At 48.3% G+C, this 20,711-nt stretch overlaps 2 protein-coding genes across 6 annotated transcripts in view; one reads left to right on the top strand and one right to left on the bottom strand.

Moving 5' to 3' along the window:
- The window catches only part of SCAI (suppressor of cancer cell invasion), a 37,631-nt gene extending 19,741 nt beyond the window's left edge, over positions 1 to 17,890 (bottom strand). For 3 of the 5 annotated variants that reach the window (XR_014616676.1, XM_084219972.1, XM_084219973.1), the window contains exons 1-4: positions 17,650 to 17,756; positions 6,794 to 6,925; positions 742 to 837; positions 48 to 134 (exon numbers count right to left, since the gene is read on the bottom strand). Coding sequence is in view for 4 of the 5 variants with exons in the window: in XM_084219972.1 (XP_084076098.1) it covers positions 48 to 134; positions 742 to 837; positions 6,794 to 6,900 (290 nt within the window). In the remaining variant the exon portion in view is untranslated. Of the gene's footprint in view, positions 1 to 47; positions 135 to 741; positions 838 to 6,793; positions 6,926 to 17,649; positions 17,757 to 17,830 lie in introns of those variants that run through there. The other 2 variants (XM_084219970.1, XM_084219971.1) reach the window with 2 other exon arrangements.
- Positions 17,891 to 18,547: 657 nt separating this feature from the next.
- Positions 18,548 to 20,348, top strand: RPL35 (ribosomal protein L35). Its single transcript, XM_084219976.1, has 4 exons — positions 18,548 to 18,603; positions 19,026 to 19,162; positions 19,470 to 19,551; positions 20,142 to 20,348. Exons 1-4 carry the CDS (start codon positions 18,601 to 18,603, stop codon positions 20,289 to 20,291), a joined length of 372 nt encoding a protein of 123 aa, XP_084076102.1. The 5' UTR covers positions 18,548 to 18,600; the 3' UTR covers positions 20,292 to 20,348.
- Positions 20,349 to 20,711: the final 363 nt, after the last annotated feature.

Below are 20,711 nucleotides of genomic sequence, written 5' to 3'. Positions count from 1 at the left end.
CCACTAACCCTGCATTGCCCACTGAATCCTCTTCTGTGCTTACTTACTAATAATGGTAATAGAGCTGCCCAATCTTGGAAGCAATTTCCCCAATTTGCCACCTCTTCAACCCATACCGATTGTCCAATACTTGTCTATGTCGCAAGAGAGAAAAGAAAGATTAAAAGGATTCCCAAATATCCCAGAACATCCCACCAGACAAGACAAAGAGCCATTGCAGGGCCAAATTCAGCTTTCATTACGGGTGCAGCATTGCCAGCAGCAGCCCCTCACAGAGCCAGCAGCACACACACCCCACAAGAAGGGCCGTTTATCTTGCATAAACTTGCCAGAACCAGACATAAGTGCGTTGCACAAAATACACACAACAAAAGGTCACCACTTCCCAGGAGAACACGCAGACTATGCAGCCAGAGGAAGGTGTGAAGGATCAGAGCCCACGCTGCAGCAAGAGACTTCACACCATTCCAGATTCTGCTCTGCAGAATCCATCACCTCCTCAGTAAGAAATTAAAGCACCACACACTCAGGTAGAGCAAAAGGGTTTGTTAAAAAAGTCGCACTAAACACTCTGCAACATTTTAATTCAACAGACTGTGAGCACTGCAGGAAGCTGCTGTTTTCTCCCTTCATGCTTGAACAACACAGTGAAATCTCAATCTTAGCTGGGGCTCTGGGCATTCCAGAGATTAAAGCTGCACTTAAACCCACACAACACATCTGCCTACAACATTGCCTTACCGGTGCTGCTGTTGGAACTTCCAGAGCTTGGTGTAAACATCAAATGTCCGCCCAAAATAGGATTGCCACTGCTTCTGCCCATACTGAGGTAAATCCCTGCAAGAGACAGTGACAAAAGCAGAATTAGGAAGCAGAATCCAGTCAGCCCAACATGACAGAAGCACGTTTGTGTCTAAGTCAGAACTGCTTTGTTCAGGAGTCATTCACATACTTCAGAATTTTGCCTGTACCCAGAACTACAAGAACCATGATTGCCAGAGTTTCTCAAAACCTGTTGTTACCGGATCTCTCCAAATAGGAAATGATCATGTAGGAACATGCAACAGGTGTTTGAAAATATCTTGCAATTTTGCTAAAAGAGAAGTAACTATATGGTTATATGCACAGAAAGACAAATCGGACTGTTAAAATATCATAATACAGAAAAACCCTACCCAAGAACAAGCAGATGGAAAGTAGTTAATATAGACTGATAAAATTTATTGTTACTGACTAAGGAAGGAATCTTTTTCAAATGGATATGGCCGTGTTTCAGAAACAGCCTATGACATCACTACCAAAACCAGTGCCCCACTGTCAGCAGGTCAGGCCAGCATATGGATGCTCACAGTTAACACTCACTGGGCTCTGTTACACCATCACCACATTTGTCACCCTCTCACTCACAGCTAGTGACACGACACAACCTGAGAACTTCTGGTTTTTTCCTGTCAGTCTCCAGTGCTGCAAGGTGAGTCAGCCAACCCAGTTCCGCTCTGCTCTCCTACCTCCCCTCGATTTCCATGCTGTGCTATATTTCCACCCCACAACTATGATGTATTCCTAAGGATTCTGGCTTTAAAGGTTCATACTCTCAACCCTCATTCCTCCCATCTCCCAGGAGAGACCTGAATCATGAAATAAATGCAACAGAGGGAACCAAATCCCTGAGTCCCACTGAGCACGTATTCCCTACACATCTACACCAAAGCTCGTTCAAAGGAGGTGTACAACTCTGCAAGTGGAAGTAGAACAGCTTTTCCAAGACAGAATCCTCTTTTATTTGATTCAAGATTGATTTCCACAAGGAATGCTCTCTCAAATTACTGTGCTGGTTGATGTACCACCTTCAGCAGACAGAAAAGCAGCACATGCCACATCCAAGCCTGGAGGGGAGAGACCAAGCGAAGCACCACCTTTAGGAAACCTTGCCATGTCCTCTGAAGGAGCCAGAGAAGCAGAGCAGTACACACCATTTCAGAGCAGCGTTCTGGCCTGTTTCTGCTCACTGTAATTGCTTTAACAGCACCCGAGGTAGGAAAGGAAATGAATATTCTTCTGCTCATCAGCCAACTGTACTTCCCACACAGCTTGAAAGGACCTAGCTCAGCTACTACAAGTAAAATGAATCCCTTACCAGCTACAGCTCTTACCAGCCTGGAAAAGCATTCCAGTACTTGGTGCTGATATTCCATGAAGATGCCAAGGAATCTGGGCAGGATTTAACCAAATTAAAAAACAAAAAAATCCCTTCAAACTTGTAATGGGCTGCTCAAAATCTTGCAATGTATGGTGGTGTAGCAAGGGGTAAACAGGAATATAAATATGTGCTTCAGGGTACCAACATCTTCATTGAAATACAGCTTGATACAAACACACGCAAATTGAAAGCATTTTCTGCAAGGAACAATTCACCACCTTCTCTCGCTGTAATAGATGTAAACATTTTAGCTAAACAAAAGAAGCTAAGGCACTGTCCAAACACACACCCAAGGTACAGCACAGACTCTGACACAGCAAGAGGCAGCTATAATTTAATTTAATTAGCACATCCACAAGATTCAATGTTAAAGTATATATAAAAATATATGTAATTACAAAGCAACACTGAAATGGATAATTTTTTAAAAAAACATACAAATCAAAGTTCCCTGGCACTAACCTATAGAATGCCTGAATTAACAAGTTGACTTGAAGAATCCCAACCCAAGAAAGCACCCTTCTCTCAAACACCAGAACCTGCACAAACTAATCACTAAGCAGGCAGAGTTATGGCGCAGGTAAGGGCTGATGATGCTCATGCATCTACCTCATCAGTAGCTAATTAACACACTCACCTTCACCTCCCCATTCCACACCTTGCTCTGCACAAGCCTAAACATTCTAACACACCCTGGACACAAAGCCCAGCTCGGCTGGCTGTGCTGCACTAGGTGTGAGTGTGTGCAAACGAACGGTGCTTGCAGAAGCCTCTGCCAGGGCAGTGCCCGTGTGTTTGGCACTGCTGTCTGCAGCCACTGCTGCCTGTCCACACGGATATTCCTCCTGCAGCCTGCCTGCCTAATTGCAGCTGGCATAGCTGCACAACACCATGGATTCCTCGGCTCCCCAGGGAACGGGAAGGATCTCCATGGAAACAGACAGTAGCACTTGTTCTTTTGATAGTATTCTGACATGGCTGTAATAAAACTTCATTTATGACAATACATTACTGTGCTTTCACTACAGCTTTTTGCAGACAAGAGCTGCCCTTCCTGCCATCCCTCTACTGCTCTGTGCTGAACATCACACATGCTGCTCCCGTGTACCAAGAAATTTTGCCATGAGACGGATGCATAAGCAAAAGAGGACATTTAGTGCAGTTTTTTAACAGAACATGGGGACGTGCATTATTTGGTGAGAATTAGCCCAAAGTAATTCCAAAGCCTCGGCTAATTGCAGAGTGGGCTTTTAGCACACCTCCTCCCACCAAAGGAGACAGGGAATACATAACCCAGAAGCAATTAGACACCCAACTTGAGAGCTCAAGACCCATGTTATAGCAGGACTTATTGCTACTTCCAGATCTACAGGAGGGCACCAGAGCAGTGAGGAGAGACAAAGGCAGCAGCTTTTCCTGCGGGGTGTGCCCAGCCCAGGCTGCTGGCCCACCACTGCTCTGGCTGAACACTACTATAGGAGGGATAAAGGGGCAACCAAACGAATCCAAACGTACAGGAGGGACTGGAGATTTTATTTAGGACAATACAATAGCCTGCAACAACGAGTGGAAACCATTTCCAATTCCTTGGCTTTTAGAACATTCCAAATGGGACGAGAAGACACAAACTCTGATGTTCTAGAATGATGGGTTTTCACACTGGGCACACAAGACTGGTTCTCTTGCTACACTACTGTAGCTGCTGGATAAATTTCACAGACAGACCAGAATTTTATCCAATTCTTGCTGTACTCTTTGTCTGCACAAAGACCAGCACTACTTACGTGCTCATAATTAATTCTCTGTCAGGAGTTCATTTCAGCCATGCTGCCAGATAATACTGGCTGAAACCCAATTAAAGGTGCTGAGGTGTGCTTGGCCAGCGCCACACGGAAGTTGTCACACAGGGACATTAAAGATGCTGAGAAAGTCCCAGAGACTCAGCAGCATGCTTCAAAGAGGAAGGCTACAATAACTGTAAGTTTAACTTTCAAAGCTTTAAAGACATTCACAGTTTTGACAGGTGATAAAAAGAGACAATTTCCTTTTATGTTCATGGGCTTGTAGTAGTTACAGGCTCCTGTTCCCAGAACCTGAGCTGCAGTGGGATAAAAGCGCTGTGGCACAGAACCAGAAGGTACCTCCTGAGCCTCCTTTTCTCCAGGCTGAGCCCCCCAGCTCCCTCTGCTGCTCCTAGTGCTCCAGACCTTTCCCCAGCTTTGTTCCCATCCGTGGACATGCTCCAGCCCATCAGTGTCTCTCTTGCCACGAGGGGCCCAGAACAGGACAAGTTGCCTCACCAGTGCCCAGCACAAAGGGACAATCCCTTCCCTAAAATACAGTTGCTGAAAGTCTTTTAATTCCTTGAAGTCTCAGGCTTCTTTGTGATACTGAACACATTTAAGCATTTTTTAACATTTAAAAGAAAATAACAGCAGTGACAATACACCATGACAAACTGCTTCCTTACAGCCTCCCTCTTCCCAGCCTTTTTCAAGAAAAAATCAAGTGGGAGTGGGGAAAGGGGAGAAGAGAGCCATTGCAACACACTTCATTAACAGTTTATTCTAACTTATAGCCCAGGGTAGAGACACCAGGAAGACAACTCCCCAGGGTCACCCTAGCAGGCACAGCCACAGGAGATGCTATCACTGGGAGCACGAGCACAAAGTACACTTTCGAGCAGCAACCTTGGCAGACCATCATATGTTTTCCTCAAATGCTGTATTTGGCATCTGTATTGGGAAGAGAGGAAGGAAATGCTACTGAAACAAAGACGTGGCAGGCTGAGCCCTTGCAATTTTTGGCAGGAGCAACAGCTAAGCAGCTGCCAACACAGCTATAGGCTCAGCTCCCTGTAGCTGAAGTGCCCAGAGGAGGTTTTGGGGAGGAAATCATTGCTCTTCTCTCCCTCCCCCATCACTTCTTTTCTATGAAAAATGGTAGGGGCAAGAGAATAGCAAAAAACACTGCAGCAAAGGGCGTCATCTGTTTTGAAGGTGTCATGCCTGAATCAAATGCATTTATTATGAAGCAAGTGAACTAAGAATTGGGATGCTTGCCAAGACATTTCCAGGTGAACTCCCCTGAGAACAAGCACTAACAGAGCAGATACCTGAGAATTATAATGTTGCTTTATCCTGTCATTATGCCCATGGGAATAACAGGTCTTAGAGGTGAAATGGTGGTCAAGTGTAAGAAGTAACTGTGCCAGGTTACAGTAAGGACAGAGGTTCCTGTTCTGCAATACTCCTATTTTCACACAGCAGCACTGGCTGCTTAATCCCATCTCTAATTTTATTTACCATACTTCATCCAAAGGTATTCTCCATTTTCTTTTCATTTAGCTAGACAAGAAGGTTTCTTTCTGGAAAAGTACCATGGATACACTGAGAAAGTCCATCTCTCATCTCAAAATCTGACAGAAGCACTACTTCCCTCCATGGCAAAGGAGGCACAGAATGGCTGGAGGTTCTCTGCCACCTCTCTGACCTGAACTGGAGCAGCACACAGCCACAGATGAACTACGTTCATTTCAGGCCAAAATTTCAAGCAAAATCTATCAGAAAGCCAGAGTAATGTCATATAAAGTGCTGGAAATCCTGGTCTCAAGATCTCAGCCCTTTTGCTTTAGACTGTCTTTCATGGGGGGTCAAACACAATCACCAAGAACCCCTTGTCTCTATTGCCCATTTGCCATTCAGATTTTGGAGCACAAAATGTTTGTTTTGGATTTGGTAATCAACTTCTAAAGCACATGAAAGGATTATCAATAGCGGGGGGCGGAGGAATTAAAAGCATCTTTGCTAACCATCTGTGTTTGACTAACAGCAAGCTATAAGGGCCCAAACATACAGCATTACTCAGAGACCAGTAAGAGGCTGAACTGCCAGCCAGATATGAGCTCAAACCCCTGTTACTTAAGAGACTCTACAGCAAAGCTTAGAAATAAAGCAGCTTTGGATACATGCTGTTTAACTCAGCATATATTGACATAAACAGGATATCCATATTACTGTCCAAACGTGTATTCCCCTGCAGACAAACCGGTTGGACTTTCCAGCTGTTGTTGCAGCTGCTTAGTAGATAAATGTAGATTTTACCTTTTCCCACAGTTCAGATCAAGCACTTGTTTCAGCAGACATATACAGGACATGGTTTTGATGTTTCTGTTTGTCACTTCCTAAATTTCTTCCCCAAAGATATTCCCTCTCCTAGTTTCCTCCCATCCAGAAAAATCCTCCTCATTCCTTTCTTTTTCCACAGAGACAGTAGTGGTTTGCATTTGCATGCTGTGGACTGCACACAGTCACACCTAATCCTTAACTGTGGTCCTCAAACACACCATTTCAGCAATAATCACATCAATTTAATAGACTTCCAAATTCTAGTTTACTGTAAACTGGAACCTCTGCTCCTACAAACATACTCACATACATGGTCCAAAAGTACCCATACAGGGGTGCGTTATTCTCACCTAAAAAAACTTCCTGGGTTTGGGTTTGAAATGTTCACTGTACTGACTTCAGCATCACATACTGCAGTGTGTGTTCCAAGGCTTTTCTGAAGGAATACTCTCAAAAATCCACTAACCTTAAGCCATTGAAGAGCTGCTTAGATTTATCCAATAAGTAGCAAAAGTCTGTCACCGTTTTTCTCTCTGCTTGAGGAATATCATCTTCAGCTCCCCCTGATGACATGGTTTCTTTTAGGGCAAGCTCAGTCCTATGGAGATAAAAACAGCCATATTACCCAAAAATCAACGGCTGCTATGAACTCATCCAGACTGAGATGCATGTTCAGCTCCATGGGGATGTAACACAGAGCATGCAGTTCTCCACAGGTTACCCTTCTCAAGACTCATTAAAAAAAACAGCTGAGAATCAAGGCATGGGACTAATTATTGAACAATGCACTAGTTAACAGAGCAAAATTAAAAGTAACAGTGGTACAATAGTCACAAAATAAAATAATTCTGAGGACTGTCTTCACAAACACAAAACTAACAATAAAAGGACTGTAGCACAAACAGCACTTGGGTTTCACACTTGGACAAAGAAATCCTCCTAAAATTTGCCTTCTGCAGAGGTATTTATCCTGCAGCTGTATTTAGAGACTAGCCTCAGTTCTCTTTACATTTAATTTTCTTCTGTTACTGCTGAAAACTGTAGCTCAATGGCTCCTATTGCTAAAAAAGGGCAAATTTAGCCAGAATGCTAAAAAGTACCCTACCATCCTTCCTCTCTGCATGCTCGTGACTGTTTAATTCCATGGCCTGCATTGCTCACAAAGATACCTGCAGATCCCTTTTTATTCTTCATATGAGTAAAATGTTATACGGCACAATAATCACCTGAACAAAAAACTAAGATATAAGGTAGGTAATTGTAGTATTGAGTAAGTAAGGGAACATGAAAGCTTACAGAGGCAGAGTGGCTTTTAAAAATCTTACTCCAAACGTACAGAGATATCAAATTATCCTTTTGAGCATAAAAAGATGAGCTACAGATTTTGCAGCAGAAACAACAACAAAAACATCTCTGGAAACGGCTGCTAGGTCTTCAGCTCTGCCCTGCTCAGGATTTTTGTGCAGGATAAACACACCTCTAACTGGGCACATGCAGAGGGCTTTTACTTCCACCAGCTTCTCTACCAGTTCTGGTGTGTTTCTGGTAAGCAACAGGTTTCCATTTGTGCAGCACCTCTGTTTGGATGCTATTTGCACAAATCATTACCTACACGTCCCATTCCAAGCCAGGAAACGGCAAAGCTCACTCTTTCCAACCATCTGGAAGCACCCAGAAGCATTTTTCAGCAACTGTCACAAAAAAATCCTTCATAATAACTGAAGATGCCTCAGAAATGCTTCCCTGAACAAACACTTCATGCCTAACAAACGCAGGAGAAACTGGCAGCTTCCACCCAGCTTTTTGGGGTAAGTTAGAGGGCCATCCTGCCAACCAAGCAGTCTCATGATTCCCCAGTTTAGACAAGATGCAGCCCACACAGACCTGTTTTTACACACCCACGTGACAGCCCACCAGAGCACCAGAGCAAGGCCATGGGGGTATTGCACAAACCACTTGCTGAAGAGCTCCAGAAAAAGGTAAAAAGTGTCTACATTGTCAGGTAACTGCAATACAGGTGCCAGAGTCCAAAACACAGCACCCAGATGTCACAAGCTTTGGCATGAGCCTGGCAAGAAGGATGTGAAGACTGTGAGCACCAGCCTGGGCCTGAAACCTGCAAACATTCACATTTACACAGCACAGAACAAACAACACCAAGTACTTAGAGCACCAACATATGAGATCGGAGTGAACAGTGAGACCTGAAAAACAAATGTCAGAAGTAGCCAGGAGGTGATTCAGGAATTTCAGGAAGAGGGACAATACCCCAGGTCCTGTGTGCTCCACAGCAAGGGTGACCTAAATCCTGCAGCGAGCCCGTAGGTTCTGCGCTCCACCGTGGCAGTCCAGGCACTCCAGAGCAGCTTCAGACACTTTTGCAAAAATTGAGGAGCTTGCTTAAGTTGCAAAGTATGTTTCATACAATCTAGATATCGCTCTTTTAATTTCATGGCAGTGAATTTTATTTTACATCACCCTTAAGTTATACGACCCAACAACCCCAACCACTGCCAATGAACATAACCCGTGTCAGCTCTGATACAGGCAAATAAAACCAGCTAGGCTTTGGGTTGTTTTTTAAAACCAAGTACTTCTCACATGCAAGGAGTTCACCAGACCCACTGTGAAGAGGCCATTTATGCAATCAATAAAAGATACACAAGAAAATCCAAAGCCTGCCAATGTGAAAGGTATTGGAAGGCCAGAAAAATATGTGAAGCTGGCTTTTCCAGCTGACAGAGAAGGAAAATAAAATTAGTTATTTCATGCACTGGTTTTGGCTTATCATGCTCTGGAGGGGGTGGTATTTGGTGCTGTACAAAGGAAGAGCTACTATCAGGAGCAGCTCAGGAGAGGAGGAGGTGCTCCTGCACTAAGGACTGTGTTGTAATGCAGCAGCAGTACAGACAGGAGGGAGAATTATTATTAGAACAGCAAGTGGGCACAGTAAAGGGAGGAATACAGCTCCTGACACGGCCCTTTCCTAAGGGACTGCTCAGCTCCAAATGAACAATGTAAATAAAAAGCAACCAGGAGCACATCCACAACGGGGACCTCTCCTTCTCCTTGATACTAGAAGTTATCACATGGATCCCTGCTCGTCTGCAGACAGACAGTTCTCCCAGTTTTGACAGCCAACTATACCAGGAATATCACCTACTTAATTTCTTGTTCTCTGTTTGATGCTTTTTGCTTCTTTAGTGCAAAAGAAACTGTTGGGATGTTTTGAATGACAATTTTTTCTTAAGTAACACATTAAAAAATGCTCTTCAGAGTCTGCAGAAGGAGACATTGAAACATTGGTTTAAAAGACTGTTAGAATAAGTCAGAAAATGGTGGCTTCCAGCAGAACTTATTATTCTCTCAAAGATATTGCCAACTCCTCAGGCCATACAAGGCAGAAGAGCCGTGCTCGCCAAGCCCCACACTTGGTGTGCCAGGTTCTTCCCTACAAGCTCTCAGAACACAATTCCAGGTTTGCTTAATGCAATACATTACTGGATTTTACAAATTCATCCCATTGCAACACCCAGAGCAGCAGAGCTTCACAGATACCCCAAAGGATGGCAGCTAAAGCTGCAGCTGAAGGGCAGCAGAGGAGGGATATGGGATAGAGGTTTCACGGTGCTGGACAGTATTTTTAAAGTCAGATGTCACTTACATCACACACGTCTCCACTTCCCTGTGGTTTGCTGTCTTTTGGCTAAGGTTTTCCAGGCTTAGCTGGAAGGGAAAAAGAATGCTGAAGTTAATGGTATGCACTCCCCACTGGCCCTGCCCTGGGATTCAGGCCTGCAAAGCAAGGCAGGCTTCGTGAGCCATGAGGGAATGCTCTGGGTCAGGGAAATCAAGCTGACAATGCAAGTCCAGCATGGATACGTTCAATAAGTGCATTACATCCTCCCAGATTTGCTCCATAGCCAGGATCACTGTAAGCTGCCATTCAGCTGCCTGCTGGAAGGGGAGGATCACAACTCTCCACCCAACGTGTAGGAGCAAAGGAAACCTCACACACTGAAGGTGCAGCCATGGTGTAACCTGAGGGCACAGGGCACAGGAGGATGTCAGGGGTCTGTCAGCTCATATATCAGTGAGGACAGGCAGAATCAGGAGCAGTTTCCTGGACGTGGCACCTTGACCTCCTGACAGAGCACTTGTACAACGCAACTGCCTTTTTTTAAGCCATCATTTCTTCTCAGTTGTGGAACATTGACTGGCTTTCAAATGCTTCCCACTCCCTGCTTAGAGGCACAAGTAGTAACCAAAAACCAAAGCAAACACACTTTGTTCATCTATCTTGTTGATACAGGATTTTCCCCAAACGAAGATGTTCCTAGAACTGCTCTCCACAGAAACCAATGGTGGAAAACACATTCCAGTCTATCAGGATTTTAAAGCTGTCAAACCTTGAGTCAGAGACCAGCTCTCTTTCCACTTTTCATCCTGACACATCTCCCACAGCATCACTGCCAAAAGGGGATGTGACACAAAGCCAGGAGTCCAGCTGGTATCAATTTCTTATCTGCAAATTACCAACACAGATAAAAGTAACCTCCTGGTTGTCCATACACAAAGCCTGGAACCATCATGTCCCAAAACTCTATCCAAAACCGGCCAATCTTACCTTCACCAAGCAGGATGCCTACCTTGGCTCCCTATTTGCCTGTCCTTTTCTTCTGCAGACTGGCACACTCGTGTCTCATGTTTTCTTTCAACGCTATACTGCACGTTTTGGGAAAACCATCTGTGTGTTTCCATGTGATCTGCTCAGAGTGCTAGTCCTGACAGAGCCTCAGACAACACAAAACGCATTAGAAACCAAATTCATTCCTCTTGCCAGAATACCTAACTCTCCATCAAGAGCCACTGCCCTGAAGTTCCCAAGACACCACTCAGTTCTGCCCAAGAAACACTGAAATAAATAATTAGCAATTCCTCCAGACAGGCACTGAAAACCTCACAGCTTGCTGGAGTCAGGAATTCAGAGGGAATGGCAATGAGCAGTTATACATCAAGCCATTTCTTAACAAAATGTAGGTGGGGGGGGAAAGATTTCTTTATGATTCCAAGGTTTTTAGTAAAATTTGGAAGCGATCACAGACATTCCTCACCCCAACCACTGTTCACCTCAGGGCACGTCTGCACTGCAGTGGCTGCAGCTCTCCCAGACACATCCAGCTCCTATTCCAGCAGCTTGCTGGATGCTGCAGGAGGCATCTGGGAGCAGGCTGAGCCCACACCTGAGCTCCTGGCAAGGCTCAGTCCCAGGGGACAGCAATGCCCAGGGCCAGCTCACAGAACAACCCAAGCGTTGTGTCCCAGCTCTGCTCAGTGCTCTGTGGACATGCACAAGGAAAACGACACAGCCTGGGCTTAGGGGACACTTCTGTCTGAATGCCACAATGATAAGCAACTTTAACTTAAGAAACAGAAATAAGCAGCTGTTGTATCTAACTGATAATGTTGGTTAAATCATGTCCTCTCTGCCTGGATGTCTGTTTACTTCAAAGGGCACTAAGGAGAAATGAATTACTGACTTCATGTACAAATTACAGCAGGGCTGACAAAATCACCTGCAAATGTAGCTATGTCTAGCAACTACCCCCTGTTGGGAATTCTCCAAGAAACTGGTTTTCCTACTAAAGTACACACTTTTAGAGCTAACTTGCAAAAATACTGTTACCTCTAAAGATTAGGGAAGAGGGAAGTCACTTAAAATAAATAGTTAAACCACACAAACCCCAATGAGCCCGTGTAGTAACACACCCACACCCCAGTGCACGAGCAGTCAGGGCCAGCAGTTGCTCCTACAGGGACAGGGAGCCTGGTCCCACATCGATCTGCATTGATCCTTCCCTTTGCATCCCAATAAATCCAGCTCTCCCCAGCACAGGGCAAGCTGCCACTGCCCTGGGGCTCCACACGTTCTGAGGGGCTCGCCAGATGCTTCCTACAACACAACAACTTTCTTCTGTCTGGCCTTCCCTTTAATAGATGCACTAAACACATTACTTCAACTTCTTTTGAATTTTGTGAAAATTACTCACTAGATAATCTTCAGGACTTTCCCCCTACAACAACAACAGTTACATCAGACAAGGGGTTGAAAAGCTGCTTGGAGAAGAAGAAAAAAGAGGAAGCCTGATCGTGCATTCCTAAAAAAGGGAAAGGAGCGGGCAGGGGATAAATAAGAAAACAAGATAAACCCAGGCACGCACATTCCCCAGCTGCACACTGCTGTGGCCAGTGGAAGTGGCAGAGACCAGGCACTCAGTTACACAAGAACTCTTATACAAGTCACACAAATTTTATTTCTGCAAACTGAAAGTTTACTACTCTCACATGAATGCATCATTCCTTCCTCAGCAGATCAGAGGATGAGAAGATCCGCAGCCTCACAATAAGAGCTCAGAGTTCAGGGGAGCTGCCACCTCTGCATTACCTGTGAAATCTCAACAGGAATAGTGTCATGACTTCCTGTAGGAAAAGAGGCAACACCACAAATTCAACTCCATTCTGAATCAAATGAGTTGGAAAATACAACATGCAGCGTCAATCCCATTCTTTTAACTTCAAGTAAGTGCTCTGTCTGTAGAATCAGGCTTTACATATGTTTCAGACATGTTTAAAAATCCTTTTATTGCTTAGAAGCACACCTGTCTGTATCCAGAACTGCAGTTTTGGCATCCTTCCCCTCAGAAACATGCGGAGGTGCTCATTAACATCATGCCATGGAAACCGTGTAGTCCCTTCCTGCCTCCTACACTGAGATCATGGAAGCCACACCTCACCAGCAGACTCCTCTGAATTCACTCTGGGCGGACTCCCTTTGAACACAAGAGACATGATCTCACCATGGGATGCACGTGGCCTTCAGTCGCCTTCAGAACACAAAACTTTCGCTTCTCTTCTTTATGTTTCTGCCACTGACAATTTGTTCCAGCTTTGTCCGTTCTGCGCCCTCTGTGATCCTTTTCACTGCAGTTCATGACCTTTTGTGTATAGGATGAACAAAGGGCACAGGCTAAAAATGTCATCACAGTTGGGCCTCTGCTCTTCTACTGACTTCACTGGTTTGCTATTAAAAACAGGCTCAAGCTCAAAGTCAGAGCAAAGAAGAATTTCTGGGTCATCAGAGTCTAGGAATCTCCAGAAGATGGTGCAGAAGCAATGTGGAAGAGGACATAAGCATTTCTTTTCATCCAAATTCAAATCATGAATCTGTCGTGGCGCCTGCACACCACCTACATGGTACTTAGCAGTCATTTGCTTTGTATGAAAGATCAAGAGGAAAAAAAACCATCAGGCTGGCCCACTCTTGGCAGGGGTGGGAGGGTATAAGGGAGACATAAAAACACCATCAGCTGTGGCAGTGAGCTGTGTGTATTTACATTTCACAGGCTGAACTATTTAGTGGTTTATTTACACACAATGTTCTTGGAGCAGCTAAAATGCCAGTTGTGTTTTATCTCGATTTTGTGGCAATGCGCATAAGCCACAGAACCATAGCAAGAGTCTGCAAATGAGAGACGAAGCTCCTACATCTGGAAAAGCACATGAGCCACTGTGAGAAAGGAGAGAGATTTTGGGAGCACAGGCACAACCAGGGCTGAAACGCATTAGTTATGACAAGACACCAAAATACAACCCAGGGACTCGAAAGCAACGACCCAGTCACAATGCAAGAGCTCGTGCTGCAGGGATTGCACATCCCAGGGTAACCCTCAGAGCCAAGCCAACCTACGGCACGGCACAGCAGCCTCGGGTCCCTCCGGCTGCCCCTCCATGTTAGAGTGAGCAGGGAATTGCAGTCAGCTCCATTTTATGCACATTCGATGGCAAGACGCCAACACAACTGTTGACTGAGCCAAATCTGGGCCCCCTTGAACTAAGCCATCACCTAAAGCAGGGTGGAAAAGCACATGCCTCTCGCCTTCCCAGCAGCCAAGTTCCTGAAAAGCATCCCAGTTACAAGATTTTTCTTTCTTTCGTCTGACAATAACTGATGGTTTAACTCTTTTATGTACACTCATTAATTTGAAATGAAACAGCTAGCACGGAGCTGCACTGTACAGCAGTGGGATGGAGAGGCTTCCTTCCAGCCAGCCAAATGATTTACTGGCTGGCCCAAATGGCAGCTGAGGCCAGCGCCCGATCTGGAGGGCAGCTATCATCACACTCTGCAGCCTGTTCCCATCCTCAGCCAAGGTGCCAGTGGCTGCCTTCCAACTGGAACTGTATTCTGACAAAAGGGAACGCAGGACAAGCTTGGGAAAGCTTTCTGAGCCCTTCGGTTCACTTCTTCCCTCCAAACCAGTGTTTGGTGGGAGCTGCCAGCACACTTGGGAATTGCATGGAGCATCACCACTCCGGGAATTCACCTTCCTGAGCAAGCACTGCTCCTGAGCCGTGCCTCTGCCTCACAGCAGAGAAATCCCTCTGCTGACTCCTGCTTTAATTATATTTCAAAAACTCAGCTTCTAGTCTGTGTTCCATTATATTAATAGCAATAATTAAAAATACTTCAAACAACAAGTCCTCTAAACCTGCCGTTTCATCCAGGCTGTCTGGCAGCACACACTTCCTTTCCTGACTGACATCCTCAGGGAACCAGATTGATGGTTACTCTGCTCCATCCCTGCTGCAGGGCTGTGCTGCGTTCTCTCAGCACATGTAAGCTGCAAGGTAATATTTGTGTTGGCAACTTCCTTACATACTTTACAGAACCAGACCTCCATTTGACCCTCAGTGCAGCTCCCACACACAACTTGGTCCACTCCTTTGAACTGTCTCCTCTTGCTGCAACACATGCTCCATACCATACCTCTGTTTCCAGCCTGTTTAAAAATTACACAGCTTGAACAGAGCTTTTGTGCTTCAGCAGTGCACCTTAGCTATAAAAGCCAAGCCTGCAGAACGCTCTTATTTAAGAACACCAAACAAAATTATTATAAAATCTGCATGTACAGGTCTTGGTTGTCCTTCTCCCAAGATTGCTCTGATGGAAGCAATAATTTTTATGAAAAAATGAGAACTGTGTAAAGTTCTGTGTAAAAAGACATCAACATCCAGGTTTTTATGGTCAGAATCCAATAGCTGCACTGTGCTTTAGGGGACTAGTGGGGGTGTTGGGGGTTTTTGTTTAATATCAGCTCCATTGCAGCTCTTAAGGCAGTAACACCACCTCAGAACAGACTTTCACACCAGAGATCTTCCTTCCTTACCCAGAGCACACCAAGCAGAATAAAAGATAAACCAACAAAGTAACGTGTCCAGATAATCCAATGAATTCCCATTATCCATCTGTGCCGCAGCAGATCATCAACAGCTCCATTTAATGCCAACAGAGCTAAATCAGAATAAAAGTGATGCAAGAAGAGGGGAGATGTGAGTGGCACACGGCAGCGAGGCAGCTGCAGTGCGAGCAGGAAACTGTGCAGAGCATCATGTGACGGGAGCAGCAGCCGCGGGAGAGCTGCAGCCCCCAGCTCCCACCTCCCCAAACCGGTGCCTCCCGGCAAGGCCACGGACACCACCACCTGATCCCAATGCAGAACTGACTCGGGTCAGAAGCTTCTCGATGTTTTGAATCGTTACACTCCATTTTTATTACTTCCCTCCACAAAATAAAACAGCGGCACAGAAATGATTAACAATGAGCTTCATGTTCCTCCCGCTGGAATGCACTTTCAGCATCTTTATCACTTGTAGATCGACTTTCTCAAAAGAGCACAGAACACGGTATCATTCTTACACGGAGAGCAAAGCCCAACCAGACATTGTTGTGATAAAATATTCCCTTGTTTGTAAGGGACATGGATTGCCAACTGAATTTTGATAGCGTATTGTAGCTACATTTCAAGACAGAACAATGATCACATTCTCCTCTGTAGAACAACAAAATATTCCCTCTCTCCATATAGTTTCTGTGAATGGTTTTTCTATTTCCTGCAGTAAAGGACCTGGCCATCGCATTCGTGACTGTCTGTATTGCTCTGGCAGCCCAGGATGACTGGAGAATAATGCTCTCTGCTCATGGTGAAGTGACTCACTCTTTCTTTCATTTAACATAAATCGTGGTCCAATTGATCCAAACATCTTGAATGAAACTGCATTCATCTGATTTGAAAATGAAGCTTCTTTTTTCTACACATATGATCCCCAGCAGGGCACCAGACTCCTGGAGTGCTTCTTCCACCGTGCTAGGGACAGCACAACCATCTCACCACAGGGTCAGGTGGGGTGAGGAGACCCCAGCCAGGAACTGCCCCTGCAGATCCCACAGCAAAACTCATACCAGGATGATTTTCTACCATTTGCAAAGACTGTTACCACCACAGCAGTCCCACTGCCCACAGGAGCAGAAGGAAGCACACACATACTGGGAGACTCACTCACATTTTAGTCTTCATATGGTCCCACAGCGCTGCTTTGCATTAGCTGGACAAGATGCCAGGAATTACAAGTTGCATTTGGATAGCTCATGTAAAATCCAGATTTTTTTTTTTTTTTTTATATTAAGGGGTCCACTTTGCAGGTTGGAGGACCAGAAATGCTTGGCCCAAACAGAGCTAAACCGTAGAAGCTTGGAGTCTGGTTATTAAATGAGAGACGTGCAACTCAGACATTGATGAAAACAGGTCCTATTCTGTGGTGGGAGATTAGATCTAGAGCTGAAAACCTGCAGTCTTGATCCTGAATGTTTTAACAGGTTACGGACATTTTTATAAGGCAAGAAATTTGAGGGGATGACATAACATAACAACCATCCAGCTTCTGTCCCCAAGGGCATCTCACGTCACCTATTGTCCAAGACACCTCTCTGTACAAAAACAAACTGGTGACAAGGGAAGTGCTGCGATGAAAGTTTAAAATCAGAACGAACCCACGACGATTCCAGCAAAACGGCAGCTTGGATACCCAGCACTGCACAGACTGCTCCCGTAAAATCCTGCAACGTTCCATCCCAACGGGCTCGTCTGGCGATGCCGAACGCCGCTACCTGTCAGCGGCCGCTCCGCACCGACAGCCTCGCCCGCGGCGGGCGGGAAGGGAGCGGGAGCGGCGGCGAAGTTAATAACGAGGGGTCGTTCGGGTGATTATTCCGGCTACGCTGCCAGCCCAGGCCTAAGCGTTAGACGTGTCACATCGTGTTCCTCCTCTCCGTTAGCAGCAAAGACAGCGGCGAGCACGGCCCCGTGCCGCCGCCGGGCCTCGGCAGCTCCCGCCCCCGCCGCCCCTCACCGCGGCACCGGGCACGGACCCGCCGCGCCGCCGGGGGATGCTCCGCGGGGCCCCCGCCCGCACCTGCCGCCTTACCTGGGCTCCCACGCGCGGCGGGGCTCTTCCGCCGGGCCCGGAGCTCTGCGGGGGCGAGACCGCGGTGAGGGGCGCGCCGCCGCCGGGCCTGCCCCGAGGCGCCCGCAGCCGCCGCCGCTCCCGCCCGCCCCCGCCGCCGCCCCGCCCGCGTCCGCCCGCGCCGCCGCTCCGCCCCCCGCACCTGGAGGCCGGGCCGGAGCGGGGCAGGCGTTGCCGGGCGGTCCCGCTCACCGTCCGCACCCGCCGGTCCCGACCACGGTCCCGGTCCGGGCGCGGCCGCAGCGCCGCCGAGGTTCGGGAAGCGCGGCTGCCGCCTCGCGCCGGTCCGCGCCGGCCGGCCCCGCCCCTGTGCGCTCCTATTGGCCGCGCGCCCAGGCTAACGGCGAGAAGGCATTCTGATTGGCTGTGCCGGTTGTCAATCGAGAGACTCCGCCCTCCCGCGCGCTGCCGGTGAGGCGCGGCGGCTGCTTGGATACGGCGGCGGTGGCGCCGTAAGGAGCGAGACCGGCCCGTCTGTCTGTCCGTCTGTTCCTCCCGCGCGGACGCCTGCGCGCACGGCCTTGTCCTTGCCCCTGCCCCTGCTCCGCGGTGCCGCGGCGGCCACTCCCGCCCCGCCCGCCATCACGTCCCCATCACTGCCGGTGTAAGAGTGCCGCACCTCGGCCAGCGTGGGAACACCGGCTGCGCTCTGACGGGCTCCCGAGGCCGACAGAGAGCGGGGGCGGCAGCCGCAGCACCGAGCGGCTCCCGCGGGGCTGCAGCCCCCGAGCCCGGGGCCGGCCGTGCCTCCCGCCCTGCCTGTCAGCGCCCCGGGCGGGACCACCGTGCCTCCCGCGGGGGGCGCGCGGATCGCAGGCTCCTCCCCCCGCCCAGCGCGCGTTGGTACGGTCCGGCCCTGCCACCGCCCCTCTCCCTGCGCCGCTTCCGCCTTTCTGCGCCGCGCCGCCCGCCATGGTGAGAGCCGGGCCGCGCGTCGGGAATCCGCCGGCATCCCGCGGGAACGGCACCGGGATCCACCGGCATCCCGCGGAGACGGCACCGGCATCCCGCGGGAACGCCACCCGGGCAGCCACCGGCATCCCGCGGGAACGGCCACCGGGCACCCCGCGGGAACGCCACCCGGGCAGCCACCGGCATCCCGCGGGAACGGCCACCGGGCACCCCGCGGGAACGCCACCCGGGCAGCCACCGGCATCCCGCGGGAACGGCCACCGGGCATCCCGCGGGAACGCCATCCGGGCATCCCCCCCGTCCCACCGGGCCCGGGAATCCCGGAAGTTCTGGGCCCGCATGTTCGCGCCGCGGGGCCTGAGGGTGGGCGGGATGCGGGCCCGGGGGTCGGGCGGGGACACTGACGGCCTGTCCGCCGCCCGCAGGCCAAGATCAAGGCCCGAGACCTGCGCGGGAAGAAGAAGGAGGAGCTGCTGAAGCAGCTGGAGGATCTGAAGGTGGAGCTGTCGCAGCTGCGCGTGGCCAAAGTGACCGGCGGGGCCGCCTCCAAACTGTCCAAGATGTGAGTGGGGCCGGGGGCGAGGGCAGCTGGGCAGGGGCCGCCGAGGCCCGCGGGCGCCGTGCCTGAGGGCTGCTCTCGCAGGCTGTGCTGGCTGTGTGCTGTGGAAAAGAAAAACCTGAAAAGCCGCGTGGAAAAGCAGTGCATCTCAGTAGGCCTGAGGGCCGGTGCGTCTGTGCTCAGAGGAGCTGAGCCGGGCGCTGCCGCTGCTTGCTGCAGTGGGGCACTGTGTAAGGTTCTGTGCCCCGGGTTCGGTCCGCGGAGCTGCTCCTGCAGGGTGTGCTCAGATCCCTCTCTTTCCCACCTGCAGCCGTGTGGTGCGCAAATCCATTGCCAGAGTGTTGACTGTCATCAACCAGACCCAGAAGGAGAACTTGAGGAAGTTCTATAAGGTAAGGACAGGTATTTTCCGTAAGTGGCCTTTACACTCTTGCCGTTCGCAATTACAAAGTCTGTGGGAAGGACTGCTACTTAAAACTCTGTGAAAAAACATAATTTATGTTCAGTTTAAAGTTCTTTGGTCATAGTTGCTTTTTAAGTATTAGTGCAAGAGTTCTGCAAGCTTGGTGTGAGTCTGCTTTTGCAGAAGGATCCTCTGGCAGCATCCCTTCTGTGGGGTGGGGTGGACTTGCTGGGAGATGCGGTTTGCAGAAATGCAGATACTCTTACTTTCAATTGATTCATCTCGCAGGTGACCAAGAAATTCTTTAATTCTATTTGGTTCTGTAATTTTTAGAATATCACTTCCTGGAGTTTGAATTAGACCATATTGGGTGGGGAAAAAAGATCTTTTCAAGAGGTTCTGGATAAGTGGGGCTTGTAATATTCGGCCTTACTTAAACCTGAGTCAGAGCTGCTAAAAAAGGTACAGTGCACTCGTGTTTCCCAGCACTGCAGTGGTAGTCCCAAGGAAAAGAGGCTGGGGCGGGAGCTCAGCTGGGAGCAGTGTCTGAGCTCAGCTGCTGTGTGTCTTGGCAAACAGGGCAAGAAGTACAAGCCCCTGGACCTGCGGCCCAAGAAGACGCGGGCCATGCGGCGCCGGCTCAACAAGCACGAGGAGAACCTGAAGACCAAGAAGCAGCAGCGAAAGGAACGTTTATACCCGGCCCGGAAATTCGCCATCAAGGCATAGCCCTGGGCCAGCTGCACGCTGGGCATGATGGCTCATTAAATGGAGTTTGCTTTGGAAGTGTCACTGGTGGTTTATTTGGAGGTGGTGGGTAAAGAGCTCATAAAAGAGCCATCAGCCTAATGGAGGGAAATGGGAGGATTCACAGAAAGTGTTTGGACTGAAACTGCTAATGAAAATACAGACCTGGCAGTTTATTTTCCTCTGAGGAACAGGCAGTGGGTGGGTACAGATCTGTGAGGCTGGTTCATCCAAACATGTAAGAAGTATTTAACTTGAGATTAATGTAGAATGGAAGTTTTTCACAAATGTTGGTGGTCAGTCGATATTTATCACTATCACAGTTTAGAATTTTATCTTGTGCCAGTGTAATAGAAATTAATTAGCTGAGGGATTTCACAGGACATCATGGAAACTCATCAG

This window comes from Fringilla coelebs (genome assembly GCF_963513975.1).
Source record: "Fringilla coelebs genome assembly, chromosome: 21".
NCBI classification, from domain to species: domain Eukaryota; kingdom Metazoa; phylum Chordata; class Aves; order Passeriformes; family Fringillidae; genus Fringilla; species Fringilla coelebs.
Note: the sequence above shows the minus strand (reverse complement) of the source record. Positions and strands in the feature narration are given on the sequence as shown.

Excerpts from the sequence above, each read along its gene's own strand:
- RPL35 (XM_084219976.1), top strand. Across the intron at positions 19,163-19,469 it reads GCCTCCAAACTGTCCAAGAT|CCGTGTGGTGCGCAAATCCA; the intron begins GTGAGTGGGGCC and ends TCCCACCTGCAG. Across the intron at positions 19,552-20,141 it reads ACTTGAGGAAGTTCTATAAG|GGCAAGAAGTACAAGCCCCT; the intron begins GTAAGGACAGGT and ends CTTGGCAAACAG.